This window comes from Microcaecilia unicolor, chromosome 6 (genome assembly GCF_901765095.1).
Source record: "Microcaecilia unicolor chromosome 6, aMicUni1.1, whole genome shotgun sequence".
NCBI classification, from domain to species: domain Eukaryota; kingdom Metazoa; phylum Chordata; class Amphibia; order Gymnophiona; family Siphonopidae; genus Microcaecilia; species Microcaecilia unicolor.
Genome location: NC_044036.1, coordinates 213,641,049 through 213,662,496, shown reverse-complemented (window position 1 = coordinate 213,662,496; position 21,448 = coordinate 213,641,049). Strand labels below are relative to the sequence as shown.

The window sequence follows — 21,448 nt, the reverse complement described above, 5'->3', positions numbered from 1 at the left end:
CGGCAATGGTCACCTGTATGAAAGACACCTGTCCACAGACTCAGTGAATCAGTCAGACTCTAACCTCTACAAAATGGCCAAGAGCAAGGAGCTGTCTAAGGATGTCAGGGACAAGATCATACACCTGCACAAGGCTGGAATGGGCTACAAAACCATCAGTAAGACGCTGGGCGAGAAGGAGACAACTGCTGGTGCCATAGTAAGAAAATGGAAGAAGTACAAAATGACTGTCAATCGACAAAGATCTGGGGCTTCACGCAAAATCTCACCTCGTGGGGTATCCTTGATCATGAGGAAGGTTAGAAATCAGCCTACAACTACAAGGGGGGAACTTGTCAATGATCTCAAGGCAGCTGGGACCACTGTCACCACGAAAACCATTGGTAACACATTACGACATAACGGATTGCAATCCTGCAGTGCCCGCAAGGTCCCCCTGCTCCGGAAGGCACATGTGACGGCCCGTCTGAAGTTTGCCAGTGAACACCTGGATGATGCCGAGAGTGATTGGGAGAAGGTGCTGTGGTCAGATGAGACAAAAATTGAGCTCTTTGGCATGAACTCAACTCGCCGTGTTTGGAGGAAGAGAAATGCTGCCTATGACCCAAAGAACACCGTCCCCACTGTCAAGCATGGAGGTGGAAATGTTATGTTTTGGGGGTGTTTCTCTGCTAAGGGCACAGGACTACTTCACCGCATCAATGGGAGAATGGATGGGGCCATGTACCGTACAATTCTGAGTGACAACCTCCTTCCCTCCGCCAGGGCCTTAAAAATGGGTCGTGGCTGGGTCTTCCAGCACGACAATGACCCAAAACATACAGCCAAGGCAACAAAGGAGTGGCTCAGGAAGAAGCACATTAGGGTCATGGAGTGGCCTAGCCAGTCACCAGACCTTAATCCCATTGAAAACTTATGGAGGGAGCTGAAGCTGCGAGTTGCCAAGCGACAGCCCAGAACTCTTAATGATTTAGAGATGATCTGCAAAGAGGAGTGGACCAAAATTCCTCCTGACGTGTGCAAACCTCATCATCAACTACAGAAGACGTCTGACCGCTGTGCTTGCCAACAAGGGTTTTGCCACCAAGTATTAGGTCTTGTTTGCCAGAGGGATTAAATACTTATTTCCCTCTGCAGAATGCAAATAAATTCATATACTTTCCACAATGTGATTTTCCGGATTTAATTTGTGATGTGCTATCTCTCACTGTTACCAATAACCTACCCTTCAATTATGGGCTGCTCATGTCTTTGTCAGTGGGCAAACTTACAAAATCAGCAAGGGATCAAATACTTATTTCCACCACTGTATCTAGATTTTCAGAAGGCGTTTGATAAGATCCCTCATGAAAGACTACAGAGGAAATTGGAGGGACATGGGATCGGAAGTAGTGTCTTATTGTGGATTAAAAACTGGTTGAAAGATAGGAAACAGAGTGTAGGATTAAAAAGTCAATATTCGCAATGGAGAAGGGTAGTTAGCAGGGTCCCTCAGGGATCGGTGCTGGGACCTCTGCTTTTTAACATATTCATAAATGACCCTGAGATGGGGGTAACTAGTGAGGTAATCAAATTTGCCGATGACACAAAGTTATTCAAAGTAGTCAAATCGCGGAAAGATTGTAAAAAATTACAAGAGGACCTTACGAGACTGAGAGACTGGGCCTCTAAATGGCAGATGAAGCTTAATGTGAACAAGTGCAAAGGATGCACGTGGGAAAGAGGAACCCAAACTATAACTACATCATGCAAGGTTCAGCATTGGGAGTCACGGACTGAGAAAGGGATCTAGGTGTCGTCGTAGATGATAGGTTGAAAACTTCTGCTCAATGTGCTGCTGCGGCTAGGAAAGCAAATAGAATGTTGGGTATCATTAGGAAAGGGATTGAAAACAAAAATAAGGATATTATTCTGCTGTTGTATCGCTCAATGGTGCGACCGCACCTCGAGTATTGTGTTGTCGCTGCACCTCAAAAAAGACATAGTGGAATTGGAAAAGGTGCAGAGAAGGGCGACAAAGATGATACAGGAGATGGGACGACTTCCCTATCAGGATAGGCTGAAGAGGCTGGGGCTCTTCAGCTTGGAGAAAAGGCGGCTGCAGGGAGATATGATAGAGGTCTATAAGATTGGTAGAATGGAACGGGTCGATGTGGAGCGTCTATTTACGCTTTCCAAAAATACTAGGACAAGGGGGCATGCGATGGAATTCACTGACGGAAAAAGTGGTTAAGGCAGTTAACTTAGCTGACTTCAAAAAACGCCATAGAATGTTATTGAATGGACGAGGAAATAATACAGTATTTCTAGGATAGGCGGGACAAATTGCTTGTTCTTTTGGCCGCTTTCGGTGACAGGGTGCTGGGCTCAATGGACCCTCGGTCTGTCCCAGCATGGCAATGTTTATGTACTTACGTACTTGTAGGCCTCCTCTATGTACCTCTCTGTCTCCCTCAGTTCCTCGTGTCTGCTACTCTAGCCTCAAGAGAACACATAAGTTCTTTGAGAGGTAGGATCTCTTTGCATTGGGACAATATAACCTGTCAGCAACTGAGAGATAATCAAACATGTGACACTCAATGCAAAAGATTGGATAGCACCCCTCTCTCTGCTGGACTGCTCTCTCCATCTTAGTATTATTGAGTTTTTCAATAATTTAAAACTTGCTAAGGTAAGGATATTAGTTTAATATAAAACAGCCTTTAGCTTAAATGGTATATTGAGTGATTTGTTTAGTGTTTTCTTCTTAGACAGTAATGTAATGTAATTAAAACTCTGTAAGAGGACCCCTCTTGTTACCCTAATTAGAATAACTGACTATTAATGAAGAGCTGTGCTAGGTGTGGGTGGGAGTTGTGCAGCGCTGTGTACGACTTGTAGCGCTATAGAAATGCTAAACAGTAGTAGTAGTAGTAGTAATTTTACCTCCCAGGAAGTTTTGGGCTAGAAAGCTGTGGCCCAAAGCTCCTGGGCCAGCATAGCAATGTTTCCCCCCACTCCCTGGCTTAAGGCCTCTCCCCTGGTTCACCACAACCCCTCTCATCTGATCAAGGCCCATACTCCCCCTCCCCACACTCACAGTAAGCCCTTGCCCCTCAAAGAGCTACCTTGATATCATTGATGGTGCCAGGACCCTACAGGTTGCTGAATCCAGTGGTACCAGGGCCGGTCAAACCCGGTAAGCGGGGTTAGCACCGCAGGGGGCGCCTGCCTTCAAGGGCACCGCCATACCGCGCCGCCCTTGGTGCTTTAAATCTTTAATTTACCTCAGTTCCAGCAGCCGCGTCATTTGAAAGCCCTGCTCTGTCTCTAGCCTTCCTTCCCTTCGTTAGTTCGTTCTGCAGTCCCGCCTTCTGATGTCATTTCCTCGAGGGCGGGACTCTGAGGGAACAAACTCACGAAGGGAAGGAAGGCTAGAGACAGGGCAGGACTTTCAAATGACGTGGCTGCTGGAACGGAGGTAAATTAAAGATTTAAAGTACCAAGGGTGGCGGGGGATGGGGCGAAGGAGAATCGCTGGACAGGGGCAGGGTGGGAGAAGAGAGAAAGGAGATGGGGGGGGGGGGGCGCCAACTCATAGTCTGCTGGGGGGCGCCAGAGACCCTAGGACCAGCCCTGAGTGGTACTTCAATGTGTGGTAAAAGGCAACCTTTTACTGCACTTTGATGAATTTCCCCCTTAATACTTGCTTTTTCTCAAAACTTATTTTTAGGTAATAAAATAACAAATGACAAAGCAACTCATGAAAGAGGAAATTAGAAAGTCATAGGAAAGGAGGTAATGTGGATTAAAAACTGGTTAAAAGACAGGAAGCAGAGAATAGGGTTAAATGGTCACTATTCTCAATGGAGAAGAGTAGATGGTGGGGTTCCCCAGGGTCTGTGCTGGGACCGCTGCTTTTTAATATATTTAGAAATGATCTAGAGATGGGAATAACCAGTGAGGTAATTAAATGTGCTGATGACACAAAGTTATTCACAGTTGTTAAATTGTAGAAGGACTGTGAAAAATTGCAAGAGGACCTTTAGAGACTGGGCATCCAAATGGCAGATAACATTTAGGGCAGTGATGGCGAACCTTTCAGAGACCGAGTGCCCAAACAGCAACCCAAAATCTAATTACTCATCGCAAAGTGCCGGTACTCATTATGGGCGGGGTCACCACATATGACTCCACCCCTATGACAGCCACACCCCCTTACACCAGCCATGGCGCATATAAACAGACATCATTGAAAATATTATACTAGTATAGGAGAAAAAAATAACATGATTTTCTTTCATTATAAATCATTTCTTTAAGTTATTACAGCTCCAGTATACCCAGTGCAAAATAAGACAGCAGATGTAAATTCTCAAATTGGATATATTCCAAACACTAAAATGAAAATAAAATGATTTTTTCTACCTTTGTTGTCTGGTGATTTTGTTTTTCTATCCATATTGGTCCTAGTCGCTGATTCTGCTGCTCTCTATCTGTTCTCTTAACTCCGTTTCCAGGGCTTCCTTTCCATTTATTTCTTTACTTTCCTCCTTTCTTCTTCATTTCTTGCCCTCCACCCATGTCCAGCCACCCTCCTCTCTCTCCTGCCCTCCCCTCCAGCCACCCTCCTCTCCCCCCCTGCCCTCCCAGCGGCAGGCCTCCCTCCCACCCAGCACCAAGTCTCCCTCCCACCCAGCACCAGGCCACCCACCCAGCACCAGGCCTGCCACCCAGCACCAGGCCTCCCTCCCTCCCACCCAAGCACCAGACCATGCACCCACCCAGCACTCCCACCCAAGCACCCAGGCCTCTCTCCCTCCCACCCAGCACCAGGCCTCCCTCCCTCCCACCCAAGCACCAGGCCATGCACCCACCCAGCACTCCCACCCAGCACCAGGCCATCCACCCACCCAGCACTCCCACCCAAGCACCAGGACACCCACCCAAGCACCAGGCAGCCCTCCGCCCTCCCTCCCTCCCACCCAAGCACCCAGCACTCCCACCCAAGCACCAGGTCGCACTCCCTCCCTCCCATCCGGCATGCACCAGGGCACCCTCCCACCCGGCGTCAAGCATTCCTCCCTCCCTCCCTCCCACCCGGCACCAGCCCGCCATCCCTCCCTCCCTCCGAACCCGAAGAAATTTAAAAGTCTTCCCTTGTCCGAATAGACGGCGTCAGCATCAGCAGTAGCAGCGAAAAGCGTGCTGCTGTTTGGCGCGTTTTCAGCCTTCCGTCTCTCAAGCTCTCTGGTCCCGCCCTAACAGGAAATGAGGGCGGGACCAGAGAGCTTGAGAGAAGGAAGGCTGAAGACGCGCCGAACCAGCAGCACGCTTTTCGCTGCTACTGCTGATGCTGACGCCGCCTACTCAGACAAGGGAAGACTTTTAAATTTCTTCCGGTTTGGAGGGAGGGATGGAGGCCGGGCGGGCTGGTGCTGGGTGGGAGGGAGGGAGGAATGCTTGACGCCGGGTGGGAGGGAGGGAGGAAGGAATGATTGACGCCGGGTGGGTGGGAGGGCTGAAAGTCTCGGGTGAAGCGACCGGCGGCGCGCATGCCAGCAGAGAGGGCTCCGCGTGCCCTCTCTGGCACGCGTGCCATAGGTTCGCCATCACTGATTTAGGGCCTTTTTTAGTGAACAGCGCAGCGATTCCTCCTCAACAAATGAGAGGAAGCCCATTGAATTCCTATGGGCTTCCTCTCATTTGCCTCTCTGGGAATTGCTAGCGTGGTTTATTAAAAGAAGCCCTTAATGTGAGCAACTGCAAAGTGATGCATGTGGGAAATAGGAACCCAAATATAGCTATGTGATGCAAGGTTCCACATTAGGAATCATCACCCAGGAAAAGGATCTAGGTGTCATCGTGGATGATACTTTGAAACCCTCTGGTCAGTGTGCAGCGGTGTATAAAACAGCAAACAGAATCTTAGGAGAGGAATAGAAAACAAAAATGAGAATGTTATAATGCTTTGTATTGCTCCATAGTACAACTGTACCTAGAATACTGTGTGCAATTCTGGTCACCGCATCTCAAAAAGATATAGGAGAATTGGAAAAGGTACAGAGAAGGGTGACAAAAATGAAAAAGGGGATGGGACCACTTCCCTATGAAAAAAATGCTAAAGTGGGACTAGGGCTCTTCAGCTTGGAGAAGAGAAGGATATGATAGAGGTCTATAAAATACTGAGTGCAGTGGAACGGGTAGGTGTGAATCTCTTGTTTACTCTTTCCAAAAATACTAGGACTAAGGGGGAATGAATCTACAAAGTAGTAAACTGAAAACAAGCCGGAGAAAATATTTCTTCACTCAATGTGTACTGTAATTGAACTCTGGAATTCACTGCCAGAGAATGTGGCAAATGCAGTTAGCTTAGTATGGTTGAAAAACGGGTTGGATAGTTTCCTAAAAGTCCATAAGCCATTATTAAAATGGACTTGGGAAAAACCACTGCTTATTTCTAGAATAAGCAGCATAAAATCTTTTTTACTGTTCTAGGATCTTGCCAGGTATTTGTGACCTGGATTGGCTACTGTTGGAAACAGGATACTTGGCTTAATGGACATTTGGTCTGTTCCAGTATGGCAACACATGTTCTTAACAGAAAAAAAAACAACAAACCTTTAAATCCCATATGAACTTGGCTATCAGTGGATATTACTCTGGGAAAGAAACACAATTTCATAATACTATTAAGAGGAACTTTAAAACTATTTGGGAAAGAAAATACTGTTAAACCTCAGCAATGTAGAGCATAATGTCTTCACAAAACCTTTCAGAGGTTCTTTTAAAGCCTTACATGCTAGAAAAGCAATTTTCAAGCAATGTTCTACAATATTAATAGAAATCATACTTGGCCCAAGCTTGTGAAATGGCTCCGGATCCTCCTCCTTCACATCATCACTTGTTCCTAAAGACTGGTCATAAGCATCTAGGAAAAAACAAAATGAACTCAGGGAGGAAAGTCACATACATACACTTGTTACCTAGACAATTCCCTTCATTTCCAGTTTTTACAATAATAGGGCAATTTTATAACAGGGTACGCAGTCAAAATTTCAAAAAGGCACTTATTTTTGTAGCAGTAACGTAGGCACCTATGTGCTTTTATAAAATAGGCTCTCAAGAGTTCTCCCTAACGTATGCCTTCTCATGAACAAATTAATACCTGCCCTGAAGATGTAAATATGTACATGTAATCTGTATGCTTACTAAAATATGTGCATACGTCACAACTCTTGGCCCAAAAATATAACCCAGGGAACACTTACAAGTGATGCATTGATAAGTACATGCTATTTTGGCATATGCATCTATATGAACATAGGCGGACAATTTTTTTTTTAATTATTTGTAGTTCAGAGATTTAAAAAAAAATACACAAGCTTACACTTGATTCAGAAAGAGATCTACAATGCTAGTACCACCACAAGAAACAACACAAGGCAAAGTAGCACTGATAAACCGGGAACCCCTATTAGGGAGAGTTACAGATAAACAACAGGAAAGCATAAAGGAGAATATAGACTCCCCAACTTAGGAAAATTTAAGGAAAAGAGAAAAAAGCAGTTTTAGTTTACATAGAGGCTCATTTTCAAAGCACTTAGCCTCCCAAAGTTCCATAGAAACCTATGGAACTTAGCCTCCCAAAGTGCTTTGAAAATATGCCTCATAGTGAGCCCATTTTTCTACAGAGCAAACAGGACGAGATAAGGCAAGTGGAGTCAGAGAAACTCCAGCGTCCAGAAAATTCTGCACATATAATGGATCAAGGAAAACATTACGTATTACAATGATATTTCATGATACATTTTCAAACAAATTGCAGGAAATATATTGCTCCTAAAACCAACAGCTTTTGTAAGGCCAAAAAGGCCTTACATCTAGACTGCAAGCCTAGGCAAATCAGGAAAAAAACATTATATTCATATCACAAAAGTCTGCAGTATATAGTGAAAATACAAACAAAGAATCCAATTGCTATCAGGTTGAAGGGTGAAAGTCACAATTAAGATGGCACTAGATGACAAAATTAACTGTGAGCATTCCAAAAAGCCTGACCCCCCTCCTCCCCTCCACACACACATAGCAAGATAGAAAGCTCTTGTCAAAGGAGGAGAGAAGTCCTTACATATCTGAATTTCTTCATTATATTTCTCAACCATATCACCAGGATGGGAGGTTCTGGAAGCCAAATTTAGGCTCTTAGGTAGAAAGTTCAAATCCAGAACCTCTAGGTAGCATTTTCCAAAGTACTCTCCGTTCCACGTGCAGGGCCTAAGAGACAGGCAGAGCTCCAGAGTCTCAATGCGTGAAAAAGGCGATGGTGCAGGGAGGAGGGTTTTAGAATTGTAAGTAAGTGGGCAACATTCTGGGGATGGGGGAGCCTATTCCAGAATGATGGGCACCACCTTAACCAGAGTGGGTACATGACAATGGCATTTAAAAACATGATAACGCAGCTTTTAAACTAGAAACTGGGGGAAGGTTGACAGTCGTTCAAAAGCACCTGGTTCAGAACAAAGTATCTTTCAAAATATTACCATAACAGGGATGATACGGCATCCCGCTAGCAAGGTTGCAACAGAAACCATAGGAGACCAGTGGGCTCATTTTCGAAAGAGAAGGACACCCATCTTTTGACATAAATCGGATGTGAGAGGGACCAGTGCACTACAAATGCTGGCTCCTCCCACGACCAAATGGCTTGCATTTGGTCGTTTCTGAGATGGACGTCCTTGGTTTCCATTATCGCCGAAAATCAGAAACAACCAGTCTAGGGACGACCATCTCTTAGGACGACCAAATTTTAGGATTTAGGCGCCCCTGACCGTATTATCGAAACGAAAGATGGACATCCATCTTGTTTTGAAAATATGGGTTTCCCCGCCCCTGGATGGGGACATTTTGTGAGGACGTCCTCATCAAAATTTGGACGTCCCTTTCGATTATGCCCCTCCAGGTGTCTTTAAATAAGAAGCAGACAAAAGATTGCAAATTGTCATTGTCAACTGCTGAGCATGATGTAAATAGGAACAACAAGCATAGTTTGAAATATCTATATGTGAATGCCAGAAGCCTATGAAATAAGATAGGCCAAACATGTTTGAGATCAATGTAACATTGTAGATGATGGCAGAAAAAGACCTGCACGGTCCATCCAGTCTGCCCAACAAGATAAACTCATATGTGCTGCTTTTTGTGTATACCCTACCTTGATTTGTACCTATCCTCTTCAGGGCACAGACCGTATAAGTCTGCCCAGCATTATCCCCGCCTCCCAACCACCAGCCCCGGAACAGACCGTATAAGTAACATAGTAGATGACGGCAGAAAAAGACCTGCACGGTCCATCCAGTCTGCCCAAAAAGACAATTCATATGTGCTACTTTTTGTGTATACCCTACTTTGATTTGTTCCTGTGCTCTTCAGGGCACAGACCGTATAAGTCTGCCCAGCACTATCCCCGCCTCCCAACCACCAGCCCCTCCTCTCAACCACCGGCTCTGGCAGAGACTGTATAAGTCTGCCCAGCACTATCCCCGCCTCCCAACCACTGGCTCTGCCACCCAATCTCAGCTAAGCTCCTGAGGATCCATTCCTTCTGAACAGGATTCCTTTATGTTTATCCCACGCATGTTTGAATTCCGTTACCGTTTTCATTTCCACCACCTCCCGCGGGAGGGCATTCCAAGCATCCACCACTCTCTCTGTGAATAAATACTTCCTGACATTTTTCATGAGTCTGCCCTCCTTCAATCTCATTTCATGTCCTCTAATTCTACCGCCTTCCCCTCTCCGGAAAAGGTTCGTTTGCGGATTAATACCTTTCAAATATTTGAACGTCTGTATCATATCACCCCTGTTTCTCCTTTCTTCCAGGTTATACATGTTCAGGTCAACAAGTCTCTCCTCATACGTCTTGTAACGCAAATCCCATGCCATTCTCGTAGCTTTTCTTTGCACCGCTACTATTTTTTTTAACATCCTTTGCAAGATATGGCCTCCAAAACTGAACACAATACTCCAGGTGGGGCCTCACAAACGTCTTATACAGGGGTATTAAAACCTCTTTTCTTCTGCTGGTCACACCTCTCTCTATACAGCCTAGCAATCTTCTAGCTACGGCCACCGCTTTGTCACACTGTTTCATCGCCTTCAGATCCTCAGATACTATCACCCCAAGATCCCTCTCCCTATCCGTACCTATCAGACTCTCCCTGCCTAACACATACATCTCCCTTGGATTTCTACTCCCTAAATGCTTCACTTTGCATTTCTTCGCATTGAATTTTAATTGCCAAACGTTAGACCATTCTTCTAGCTTCCACAGATCTTTTTTCATGTTTTCCACTCCCTCCGGGGTGTCCACTCTGTTGCAAATCCTGCTGTCATCCGCATAAAGGCAAACTTTACCTTGTAACCCTTCGGCAATGTCACTCACAAATATATTGAATAGAATTGGCCACAGCACCAATCCCTGAGGCACTCCACTACTCACCTTTCCCTCCTCCGAGCAAACTCCATTTACCACCACCCTCTGGTGTCTGCCCGTTAACCAGTTCCTAATCCAGTTCACCACTTCAGGTCCTATCTTTAGCCTGTCTAGTTTATTCAAGAGCCTCCTGTGGGAAACCGTGTCAAAAACTTTGCTGAAATCTAAGTAGATTATGTCCATAGCACGTCCTTGATGTGGCTTACAATAAACAGTATAGGATACATAAAGAATAATGCATAAGAAAGTAATTTGTTGTAAGAATCCAATTTTACAATACAGTATCATAAAAGTACTGGGATAGCTATGGAAGTTTAACATTTAGAAAATCTATTATGAATGAGAAATTGTACATGAAGCAAAGAGAAGGTTACTGGTAAATAGGGTAATAACCTATTCAGATAATAATTAGTTGTTTGAGATATGGTTGTTCTTTGTGAGGGTCTGTTTGAATAAGAACGATTTGAGGATTTTGCAGAATCTAGTATATTCCTGTATATGTCTTATTTTGGGTGATAAGGAGCTCCACCATTTGGTTCCTAGGTAAGTGAAGTCTGCAGAATGGACAGTTTTGTAGATCAATTTTTTGCAATTTGGGAGGTGTAGTCTGAGATAGTTTCTTGCTTCATATTTAGCGTTTCTTTGAGGTAAGTTTATTAATGGTACCATATACAGTAGAACGCTGATTATCCAAACGCCGATCATCTGGATTTCCAATTATCCGGACCCATTATCCTCCAATACCTTCCCAGCCAATCCTCGTGGGCCACGCAGAGGAAAGCCCTGCCCTTTCCTTTTCCAGTCCTTTCCAGACTTATACACAGCAGAACAAAAAGCCCTTTCTGCCTTGCTCTTTCAGGGACGTGGCAGAGGAAACAAAATTGCTATCACTGCCTGCTGGGACACGGCAGAGGAAACAGCCTTACTATCGCTGCTTGCGGGGACGCAGCAGAAAAAACAGCCTTGCTAGTGCTACTTGCAGGGACGCAGCAGAGGAAACAGCCTTGCTATCGCTGCTTGCGGGGATGCGCAGAGGAAACAGCCTTGCTATCGTTGCTTGGAAATGGAAAAAAAGCGAAAAAGAAACATTTCGTCATTAAAAGAAAAAATTGATATTGTGGAAAAATTAAGAGAGGGCGTGCCGGGGAAAAATTTAGCAGAAGAATATGGTGTAGGAACATCAACAATATCTGACATAAAAAGACAGAGTGATGCTATTGTAAACTACACCTCAGTTTTTGAAAAACATGAAAGGAGTTGTTCCAGAAAAACCATGAAAAGGTCACCTATTGAAAAGGTAGACAAAGCACTATATCTTTGGTTGCTGCAAAAAAGATCCTTGGGCCACCCGATTTCTGGGCCACTATTAGCCGAAAAGGCAATGTTTTTCAATAAGCAGTTTCAGGGGGATTCAGACTTCAAAGCAGCACTGGATGGCTTCGAAATTTCAAGCACCGCCACGGAATAAGGCAAACTGAAATTCATGGCGAGAAACTTTCTGCAAATTATCCAGCAGCTAATGACTTTATTCTTCAGTTTAATGACCCTATCAAGAACTATGGCCCTGATTGTGTTTATAATGCAGACAAAACAGGTCTGAATTGAAATCCATGGCGAGAAACTTTCTACAAATTTGCTAGCAGCATCCTGATTGTCTTTATAATGCAGATGAAACAGGTCTGAATTGGATATCACTCCCCAATAAATCACTGGTTAGTCATAAGCAGCAAGCTGTTCCTGGACTCAAGTCATCTAAAGAACGTGTCACACTGTTAGTTGGGGGAAACGCAACTGGTAGTCATAAGTTGGAGTTATTGCTGATTGGTAATTCTAAAAATCCTTGTGCATTCAAAAACATACATAACCGTCCATTGTTGTACAGCAGCCCAAAAAAAAAGAGAAAATCATGGATGAGTTACGAGGTTTTCCTTAACTGGTATGACACTTGCTTCATACTGGAGGTGAAAAGATTTCAGCTTCGTACAGGAAAACAAGGAGATGTCATTTTATTGTTGGACAATGCACCTTCACATCCTACAGCTGAAAGCCTACAGTGTGAGGAAGGTACATTCAAAGTGCTTTTTTTGCCACCAAATGTGACATCTTTAATGCAGTCAATGGATCAAGGAGTTATTGTTTCATTGAAACGACTTTACAGGAAACAACTGCTAATAAATCTTATTTTGGCTGATAGAGAAACTGAAAGTGGCATGATTCAATTCATAAGAAAAATGAACATAAAAGACTGCTCCTACATGGTTGCTGATGCTTAGAATCATGCTAAAAACCAAACACTGAAAAACGCGTGAAACATAATTCTAAACAAACCTGAAAGACCTCGAGAGAGAGAAGAAGAAGATGATGTCCTTGAAAACACTACCAGATATCTTGTACAGGCTCCTGGTTGCTCCGATTGTGATGTTGAGAATGTCAGTGAAATGATATGCAGTGATGCAAATGATCCAGGGTATCAGATCATAACAGATGATGAAATCATGGAATCAGTACAGGACAAAAAACGTGAAGAATCAGAAACTGATAATGATCACCAGGTTGATGCTGATGTGGGACCAAAACATGCAGAAGCCTTTGAATGTTTAAATACAGTGATGGCTTGGCTGGAAAATAAAGAAGAAAGCAGTGCAATCCAGTTCCTTTTTCTGAAAAGGAAGGGCGCCCATCTTCCGACACAAATCAGGAGATGGGCATCCTTCTCCTAAGGTCGCCCAAATCAGCATAATCGAAAGCCGATTTTGGGCATCCTCAAATGCTTTCTGTCGCAGAGACGACCAAAGTTCAAGGGGACGTGGCGGCAGTGTACCGAAGGCGGGACGGGGGTGTGGGTGTCCTCGGCCGATAATGGAAAAAAGAAGAGCGTCCCTGACGAGCATTTGGCCGACTTTACTTGGTCCCTTTTTTTCACAACCAAGCATCAAAAAGGTGCCCGAACTGACCAGATGACCACTGAAGGGAATCGGGGATGACCTCCTCTGACTTCCCCAGTGGTCACTAACCACCTCCCACCCCGAAAAAATCAACTTCAAAAACTTTTGTCTTTTTTTTTTTTTTTTAGAGTATGTCCTTCGCTATGCCTCCGTCCCTGCGACGGCAGTTGAGGGTGTCCAAAATGTGGATGTTTCTGTGAGAAGGACATCCATGCCTCTGCTATGCCTCTGACACTCTCTTTATTTATTTGGATTTTGGATCACAAGTAGCAGCAGTGGGATTTGAACCGGCCACCTCTGGATTGCAAGTACTGAGGTTTTGCAATTTTGATCTAATTTTTACATGTTTTGATGGCAATTTTCTGAGTTAACTTGTTTTATTTTGATTTGTCTTTATCCCATTTTCTTTCCAGTTTTCTGCATTTCCTTCTTAAAAGAAAGACATTAGATATAATAGGCATCTCTGAGACCTGTCATACCAGGGTACAAATTATATCATAGTGACAGGGTGGATCAAATTGATGGAGGGGTAGGTAGCATTGTATGTTAAGGAGGATCTTGAATCAAATAAATTGAAAATTCTGCTGGACACAAAACCCATCTTAGAACCCCTATGGTTTGAAATTCCATGTATAAGGGAAAAAGGATAGTGATAGGAGGGCACTACCATCCACAAGGCCAGGATGAACTGACAGAAGTACATTAGTACTGCCATAATGGGAAAGACCAAAGGTCCATCAAGCCCAGCATCCTCTTTCCAACAGCGGCCAATCCAGGTCACAACAAACCTGGCAAGATCCCAAAAAAGTACAAAATATTTTATACTGCTTATCCCAGAAATAGTGGATTTTCACTAAGTCCATTCAATAACGGTCTATGGACTTTTCCTTTAGGAAGCCGTCCAAACCTTTTTAAACTCCGCTAAGCTAACCACCTTTACCATATTCTCTGGAAACGAATTCCAGAGTTTAATTACACGTTGAGTGAAGAAAACGTTTCTCCGATTCGTTTTAAATTTACTACATTGTAGCTTCATCGCATGCCCCCTAGTTCTAGTATTTTTGGAAAGAGTAAACAGACGCTTCACATCTACCCGTTCAATTCCACTCATTATTTTATACACCTCTATCATATCTCCCCTCAGCCGCCTTTTCTCCAAGCTGAAGAGGCCTAGCCACTTTAGCCTTTTCTCATAGGGAAGTCGTCCCATCCCCTTTATCATTTTCGTTGCCCTTCTCTGCACCTTTTCTAATTCCAATATATCTTTTTTGAGATGCGGCGACCAGAATTGAACACAATATTCGAGATGCGGTCGCACCATGGAGCGATACAAAGGCATTATAACATCCTCATTTTTGTTTTCCATTCCTTTCCTAATAATACCTAACATTCTATTTGCTTTCTTAGCCGCAGCAGCACACTGAGCAGAAGGTTTCAACGTATCATGAATGACGACACCTAGATCCCTTTCTTGGTCCATGACTCCTAACGTGGAAATGTTATAAAAAACTAGGGAGGCTAACAAACTGGGGAACACAATAATAATGGGTGATTTCAATTACCCTGATACTGACTGGGCAAATGGAACATCAGGGCATGCTAGGGAGGTAAAATTCCATGATGTAAACAAGGACTGCTTATGAAGCAGCTGGTACAGGAGACAAAGAGAGAAGGACATACTCTAGACATAGTCCTTAGTGAAGTGCATGATCTGGTGCAGGAGGTGATGGTGCTGGAGCTGCTTGATAACAGTGATCATAATATGATCAGATTTGATATAAGCTCGAGTAAGTACACACAGGAAATCCAATACGTTAGCACTTAACTTTCAAAAAGGAGACTATCAAGCTTATTTTCAAAAGTGATCGTCGGCCATAAATCGGGAGATGGCCGGCGATCTCTCAAAAGCGGCCAAATCGGTATAATTGAAAGTGGCTTTTTTGACAGCATTGCCGCTTTCCCGTCGCCTCGCCAGCGAAAGTTCAAGAGGGCGTGTCGGCGGCGTAGCGAAGGCGGGACATGGGTGGGCATGGGCATGGCTACCAGATGGCCGGCTTTAGTGGATAATGGAAAAAAAAAAAAAGCGGCGTTCAGCAGTATTTCGCTGGGTTTACTTGGTCCTTTAATTTTCACGACCAAGCCTCAAAAAGGTGCCCCAACTGAGCAGATGACCACCAGAAGGAATCGGGGATGACCTCCCCGTACTCCCCCAGTGGTCACCAACCTCCTCCCACACTAAAACAATAAAACTAAAAACCTTTTTTGCCAGCCTCAAATGCCGTACCCACCTCCATGGCAGCAGAATGTGATCTATCCTCTGACAGCCTGTCCCTAGTTCTGATGTGGCTCTCGGGTGAGTGTGACACCTTTTCTGTTAGGTGCACTGCAGAGTCACATCAGCAATGCATTGTGGTGGGTGTAGGGTAACATAGAGGGGCATAATCAAACGGCGCTGGCGAAATCGATCGCCGGTGATCTATTTTGGTGGTGCCGCAACAGCTGGCCGGAACCGTATTATCGAAAAAGATGGCCGGCCAACTTTTGTTTCGATAATACGGTTGAGGCCGGCCAAATGCCACAGATCGCCGGGTTTGAGATGGCCGACTTTGTTTTCCAGTGATAATTGAAACTGGAACCGGCCATCTCAAACCCGGCCAAATCCAAGGCATTTGGCCGTGGGAGGGGCCAGCATTCGTAGTGCACTGGTACTTCTGGATGTTTAGATCTTGCTGATCAGTTATGTTATGACTTACTTGTTCAGGAGTGCTCTATTTTGTGATACTGTTTTGATGGCCATCCCTGACGTGCACTTCCCTTAATAGCCGTCTTTCTCTTGATGGCCATCTTTCTCTCCAAAGGTGCACTTCTCTTAATGGCCGTCTTTCTCCCTGAACAGGGAAATCAAAAGTTTTTGCACACTGCTTTTTTTGTAGTAACAGTGGGATTTGAACCAGCCACCTCTGCATTACAGGACCAGTGATGTAACCACTTGGCCACAGCTCCACTTACTTACCTCCCTTTTGATTATACCCCTCCAGGTCTCTCTCAGCCACTCACAGACAGCTTAACGCACTGTGAGTGGCTGAGAGAGACCTGAAGGGGTATAATCAAAAGGGAGGGACAGCCAAGTAAGTGGAGCTGTGGCCAAGTGGTTACATCATGGCTCTTGTAATGCAGAGGTGGCTGGTTCAAATCCCACTGTTACTACTAAAAAAAGCAGTGTCAAAAACTTTTGATTTCCCTGTTCAGGGAGAAAGACGGCCATTAAGAGAAGTGCATCTTCGGAGGGACGGCCATCAAGGGAAAATGCACGGCAGGGACTTTTTTCATTTGTATGAAGTCTTTCTTGAACATTTCTCAAAACAGTATCACAGGTCCACAAGTCTCTCCTCATACGTCTTGTAATGCAAATCCCATACCATTCTCGTAGCTTTTCTTTGCACCGCTTCCATTTTTTTCACATCCTTCACAAGATACAGCCTCCAAAACTGAACACAATACTCCAGGTGGGGCCTCACCAACGTCTTATACGTCTTCTGCTGGTCACACCTCTCTCTATACAGCCTAGCAATCTTCTCGCTACGGCCACCGCCTGGGCTCTACTCCCATGGTGCTTTTCCCCCTGCTAACTGGGTCAGAGTGTGTCCAGTTTTGTTTCTGGTAGTCCATGAGGTAGTGGCCATTTTTGTCAGCCACTTTTAGATCCCTTTAATGTGTTACCCACGTTAGAGAACCTTGAATGTGGCTGAAAGAGGGCACTGTACACCATTCTGCAGCTCTGACCTACTGCTAATCTTAGTACCAGGGGACTCTACCAGTGGGGCACAACCTCTGATCTGCAGTTAACTGTGAGTAAACGTGGTTATTTCAAGAAAGGACTTTTTCAGAGAGATTAGTCCTCAGGTGTGAACTGGTGTTATACAGCAGCAATAAGTCCTAGAGGCTGTATGCAGGTCCCTGGAACAGTTTTAGTGGGTACAGTACATTTGTGGGTAGTGGGTTTGGGGGGGGGGGGGGTTGGGGGGCTCAGCTCCCAAAGTAAGGGAGCTATGCACGTGGGAGCTTTTCTGAAGTCCACCGCAGTGAGCCCTAGGGAGCCCGGTTGGTGTCCTGGCATGTCAGGGGGGTCAGTGCACTAAAAATGCTGGCTCCTCCCATGGCCAAATGCCTTGAATTTGGCCGGGGTTTGAGATGGCCGATATAACTTTCCATTATCGCTAAAAAACGAAGCCGGCCATCTCAAACCCCAGCCAAATCCAATGCATTTGGCTGGCCGGAACCGTATTATCGAAACAAAAGATGGCCATCTTTTTCAAAAATACGCGTCTGGCCAGCTGTTTGCGGCGCCGCCAAAATACATCGCTGGCGCCATTCGATTACTCCCCTCTATGATAAAATGAGAAGAACTGTGAAAAAAAACTTAGAGGAACAGCTGAGAAAGTCAAAAATATACATCAGGCGTGGATGATTTCAAAAATATCATCCTAGAAACTGTATAAAAATGCTACAGCTATGAGCCTTGGTCCCCTGCCTAGACTTTGGTTCAGGCTCTAATATGAGGGAAAAGCTTACAGGCCTGTGTGACTCTTGCTTGAACTCCCAGTGTTGGAGCTCTAAAGAGAACAACAGGAAACACAAAGGTGGGGTCCAAAGGACAGAGTGACATTGTGGTCAGCCATGGTGTGAGAAAGGAAAGGTGTAGCTGGATGCAGAGTCTTGCTTAAGATTTGTGGTCAAGCGAGCTAAAGACAAAACCATGTTAGTAAGATAAAAGCTACTCATTAGCATGAGCCAATCAGTGGTAACCATGACATTAGCATAGATCCAATCAGGTATATCTGTCATATTATCCATATCCTGAGGGCACCTATAAAAATCAGAGTATTTCCTGGTTTGAGCTAGAGAGAAGGGTTGCCACTCTCTCTCTCCAAGGGAAACCAATGTGACCAGCAGAATTGACAAATTACCTAATTGCTTTCCCTTGTAAAACCTTTAATTGGTAAAAGAAATTATAAAAGATTAGGAACTAATTAACACCTGTTTGCAGCTGGATTATTATATTCCTATAACTAATTGATTGTACGTGCCTGTTGTCAATCACTGATTTGACTTGTATCTTGGCAAATAAACTCCTCATCCCAAATGATGATCTGTGGGCTTCACTTAATGATGAAAGGCTGTAAGTATAAATGCTTTTGCTGTATCAGGCTATCTTTCACTGCATTGTATAACTTGTAATCTAAATCCAGTTTGTCATAAGGCTGGTATCTTTTCCTTAGACCTAACGTCTCTCTTAGTGGCAATTCTTTTTAGAACTTCACAACTTCTTGATTAGCTTAGTACCAGTGAATTATTCTATTTAGAGATGGAGTTAGATTTGAGGTCAACTCAGCCTTCTTGGAGGTATTCTCTCTGCCACTGGACAACTGAACTCCAGTGCCAGACAGAACCTAATTTAAAACAAAACCCAGGCCAGTTATATTCCATGTATTACAAAAGGAGGAAGCAAGACCAAGCGACAGCCAACATGGTTAAAAAGTGAGGTGAAGGAAGCTATTAGAGCTAAAACAAAATCATTCAGAAAATGGAAGAAGGATCTGACTGAAACAGAATGGCAAGTCAAACGTAAAGTGCTGATAAGGAAGGTAAAGAGGGACTTTGAAAAAAAGATTGCATTCAAAGGCATAAACACATAGTAAAAACTTTTTCAGGTATATTAAAATCAAGAAGCCGGCAAAGAATCAGTTGGACCGCTAGATGACCAAGGGGTTAAAGGGGCACTCAGGGAAGACAGAGCCATAGTGAAGAGAGAAAATTCATTCTTTGCTTTTGTCTTCACCAAGGAAAGTTTGAGAGAGATACTGGTGCCAGAAATGGTATTCAAAGCTGACGAGTCAGAGAAAGTGAATGAAATCTGTATAAACCTAGAAGATGTAATGGTGCAATTTCACAAATTAAACAGTAGCAAATCTCCTGGACCGGATGGTATTCATCCCAGTGTACTGATAGAATTGCTATTGTTAGTAATATGTAATTTATCTTTAAAATCAAGCATAGTACTGGAAGATTGGAGGGTTGGTGCTGGGCAAAATGGTTGAGAGTATAATAAAAGAACAAAATTACAGAGGATATTCAAAAGCATGGATTAATAAGACAAAGCCAACATGGATTTAGGGAAGGGAAATTTTGCCTCACCAATCTACTACATTTCTTTGAAGGGGTGAACAAACGTGGGTGAAGGTGAGCCGGTCGATACTGTGTATCTGGATTTTCAAAAGGTGTTTGACAAAGTACCTCATGAAAGACTCCAGAGGAAATTGGACAGTCATTGGATAGGACATAATGTTCTACTGTGGATTGAAAACTGGTTAAATGGTCAGTATTCTCAACAGAGAAAGGTAAATAGTGGGGTTCCCCACGGGTCTGTACTGGGACCGCTGCTTTTTAAGATATTTATAAATGATCTAGAGATGGGAGTAACTAGTGAGGTAATTACATTTGCTGATGGCACAAAGTTATTCAAAGTTGTTAAATCATAACAGGATTGTGAAAAATTACAAGAGGACCTTACGAGAATGGGAGACTGGTCATCCAAATGGAAGATGGCGTTTAATATGAGCAAGTGCAAAGTGATGCATGAGGAAATGAGGAACCCAAACTATAGTTACTGACGCAAGGTTCTACATTAGTAATCACCGACCAGGAAAGGGATCTAGGTGTCATCGTTGATGGTACATTGAAACCCTCTGCTCAGTGTGCATTGTCAGCTAAAAAAGCAAATAGAATGTTATGTATTATTAGGAAAGGAATGGAAAACAAAAATGAGGACGTTATAATGATTTTGTATCAATCCATGGTGCGACCACACCTTACATACTGTGTACAATTCTGGTCACCGCATCTCAAAAAAGATGTAGTGGAATTAGAAAAGGTACAGAGAATAGCAACAAAAATGATAAAGGGGATGGGACGACTTCCATATAAAGCGGATAGGGCCTCTTCAGCTTGGAGAAAAGATGGCTGAGGGGAGATATGATAGCGGTCTATAAATTAATGAGTGGAGTGGAATGGGTAGACGTGAATCACTTATTTACTCTTTCCAAAAATATTAGGACTAGGGGGAATGCAATGAAGCTACAAAGTAGTAATTTTAAAACAAAATGGAGAAAATATTTCTTCACTCAACGTGTAATTAAACTCTGGAATGTAGTAAAAGCAATTAGCTTAGCGGGGTGTAAGAAATGTTTGGATAACTTCCTTAAAGAAAAGTCCATAAGTCATTATTAAGATGGATTTGGGGGAAATCCACTGCTTATTTCTAGGATAAGAAGCATAAAATGTATTGAATTGTTTCGGGATCTTGCCAGGTACATGTAACCTGGATTGGCCACTGTTGGAAACAGGATGCTGGGCTTGATGGACCTTTGGTCTGTCCCAGTACGGCAACACTTACGTAGTTATGTACAAAAAGAAAGAACAATCTCTCCAGGTCAATTAACAGCAGAAAATCAGTGGAGATGGCAAAAAAATCCCAGTGTGTAGCCAAAGGAATCTTCAAATAGATCCTTTATTGACAACTAGGAAAAAAAGGCCCGTTTCTGACACAAATGAAACGGGCGCTAGCAAGGTTTTCCTCGGAGTGTGTGTGTTTTACAGAGTGTGTGTGAGAGTAAGTGTGTGATAGAGAGAGTGAATGTGTGAGTGTGTGTGACAGAGAGAGTGAGACTGGGTGCGAGAGTGTGTGTGTGAAAATGAGAGTGTGTGCCAGGGGCCCCCCCTCCTTCCCTCCCAGTTCTAGGGTGGCCCCGGCTCCCTCCCTCCCTCCCAGTTGCAGGGTCGGCCCTCTCCCCCTCCCTCACAGTTTCAGGGTCCCCCCCCCTCTCTCTCCCCCTCCCTCCCAGTTCCTGGGTCCACCCGCCCCCCTCCAAGTTCCAGGTTCTGCCCCCCCTCCCTCCCTCCCATCCACCCACCCAGTTCCAGGGTCATTGCCCCCACTCTCTCCCTCCCTCCCAGTTCCAGGGTAGTTGCC

General features: G+C 44.2%; 1 protein-coding gene across 1 annotated transcript in view; it reads right to left on the bottom strand.

Annotated features, from left to right (window-relative positions):
• ZNF618 (zinc finger protein 618) overlaps window positions 1-21,448 on the bottom strand; it is a 1,318,203-nt gene that overhangs the window by 583,786 nt on the left and 712,969 nt on the right. Inside the window, 1 exon segment of the mRNA XM_030206036.1 lies at window positions 6,833-6,910. Within this exon segment, the coding sequence (XP_030061896.1) occupies window positions 6,833-6,910 (78 nt within the window).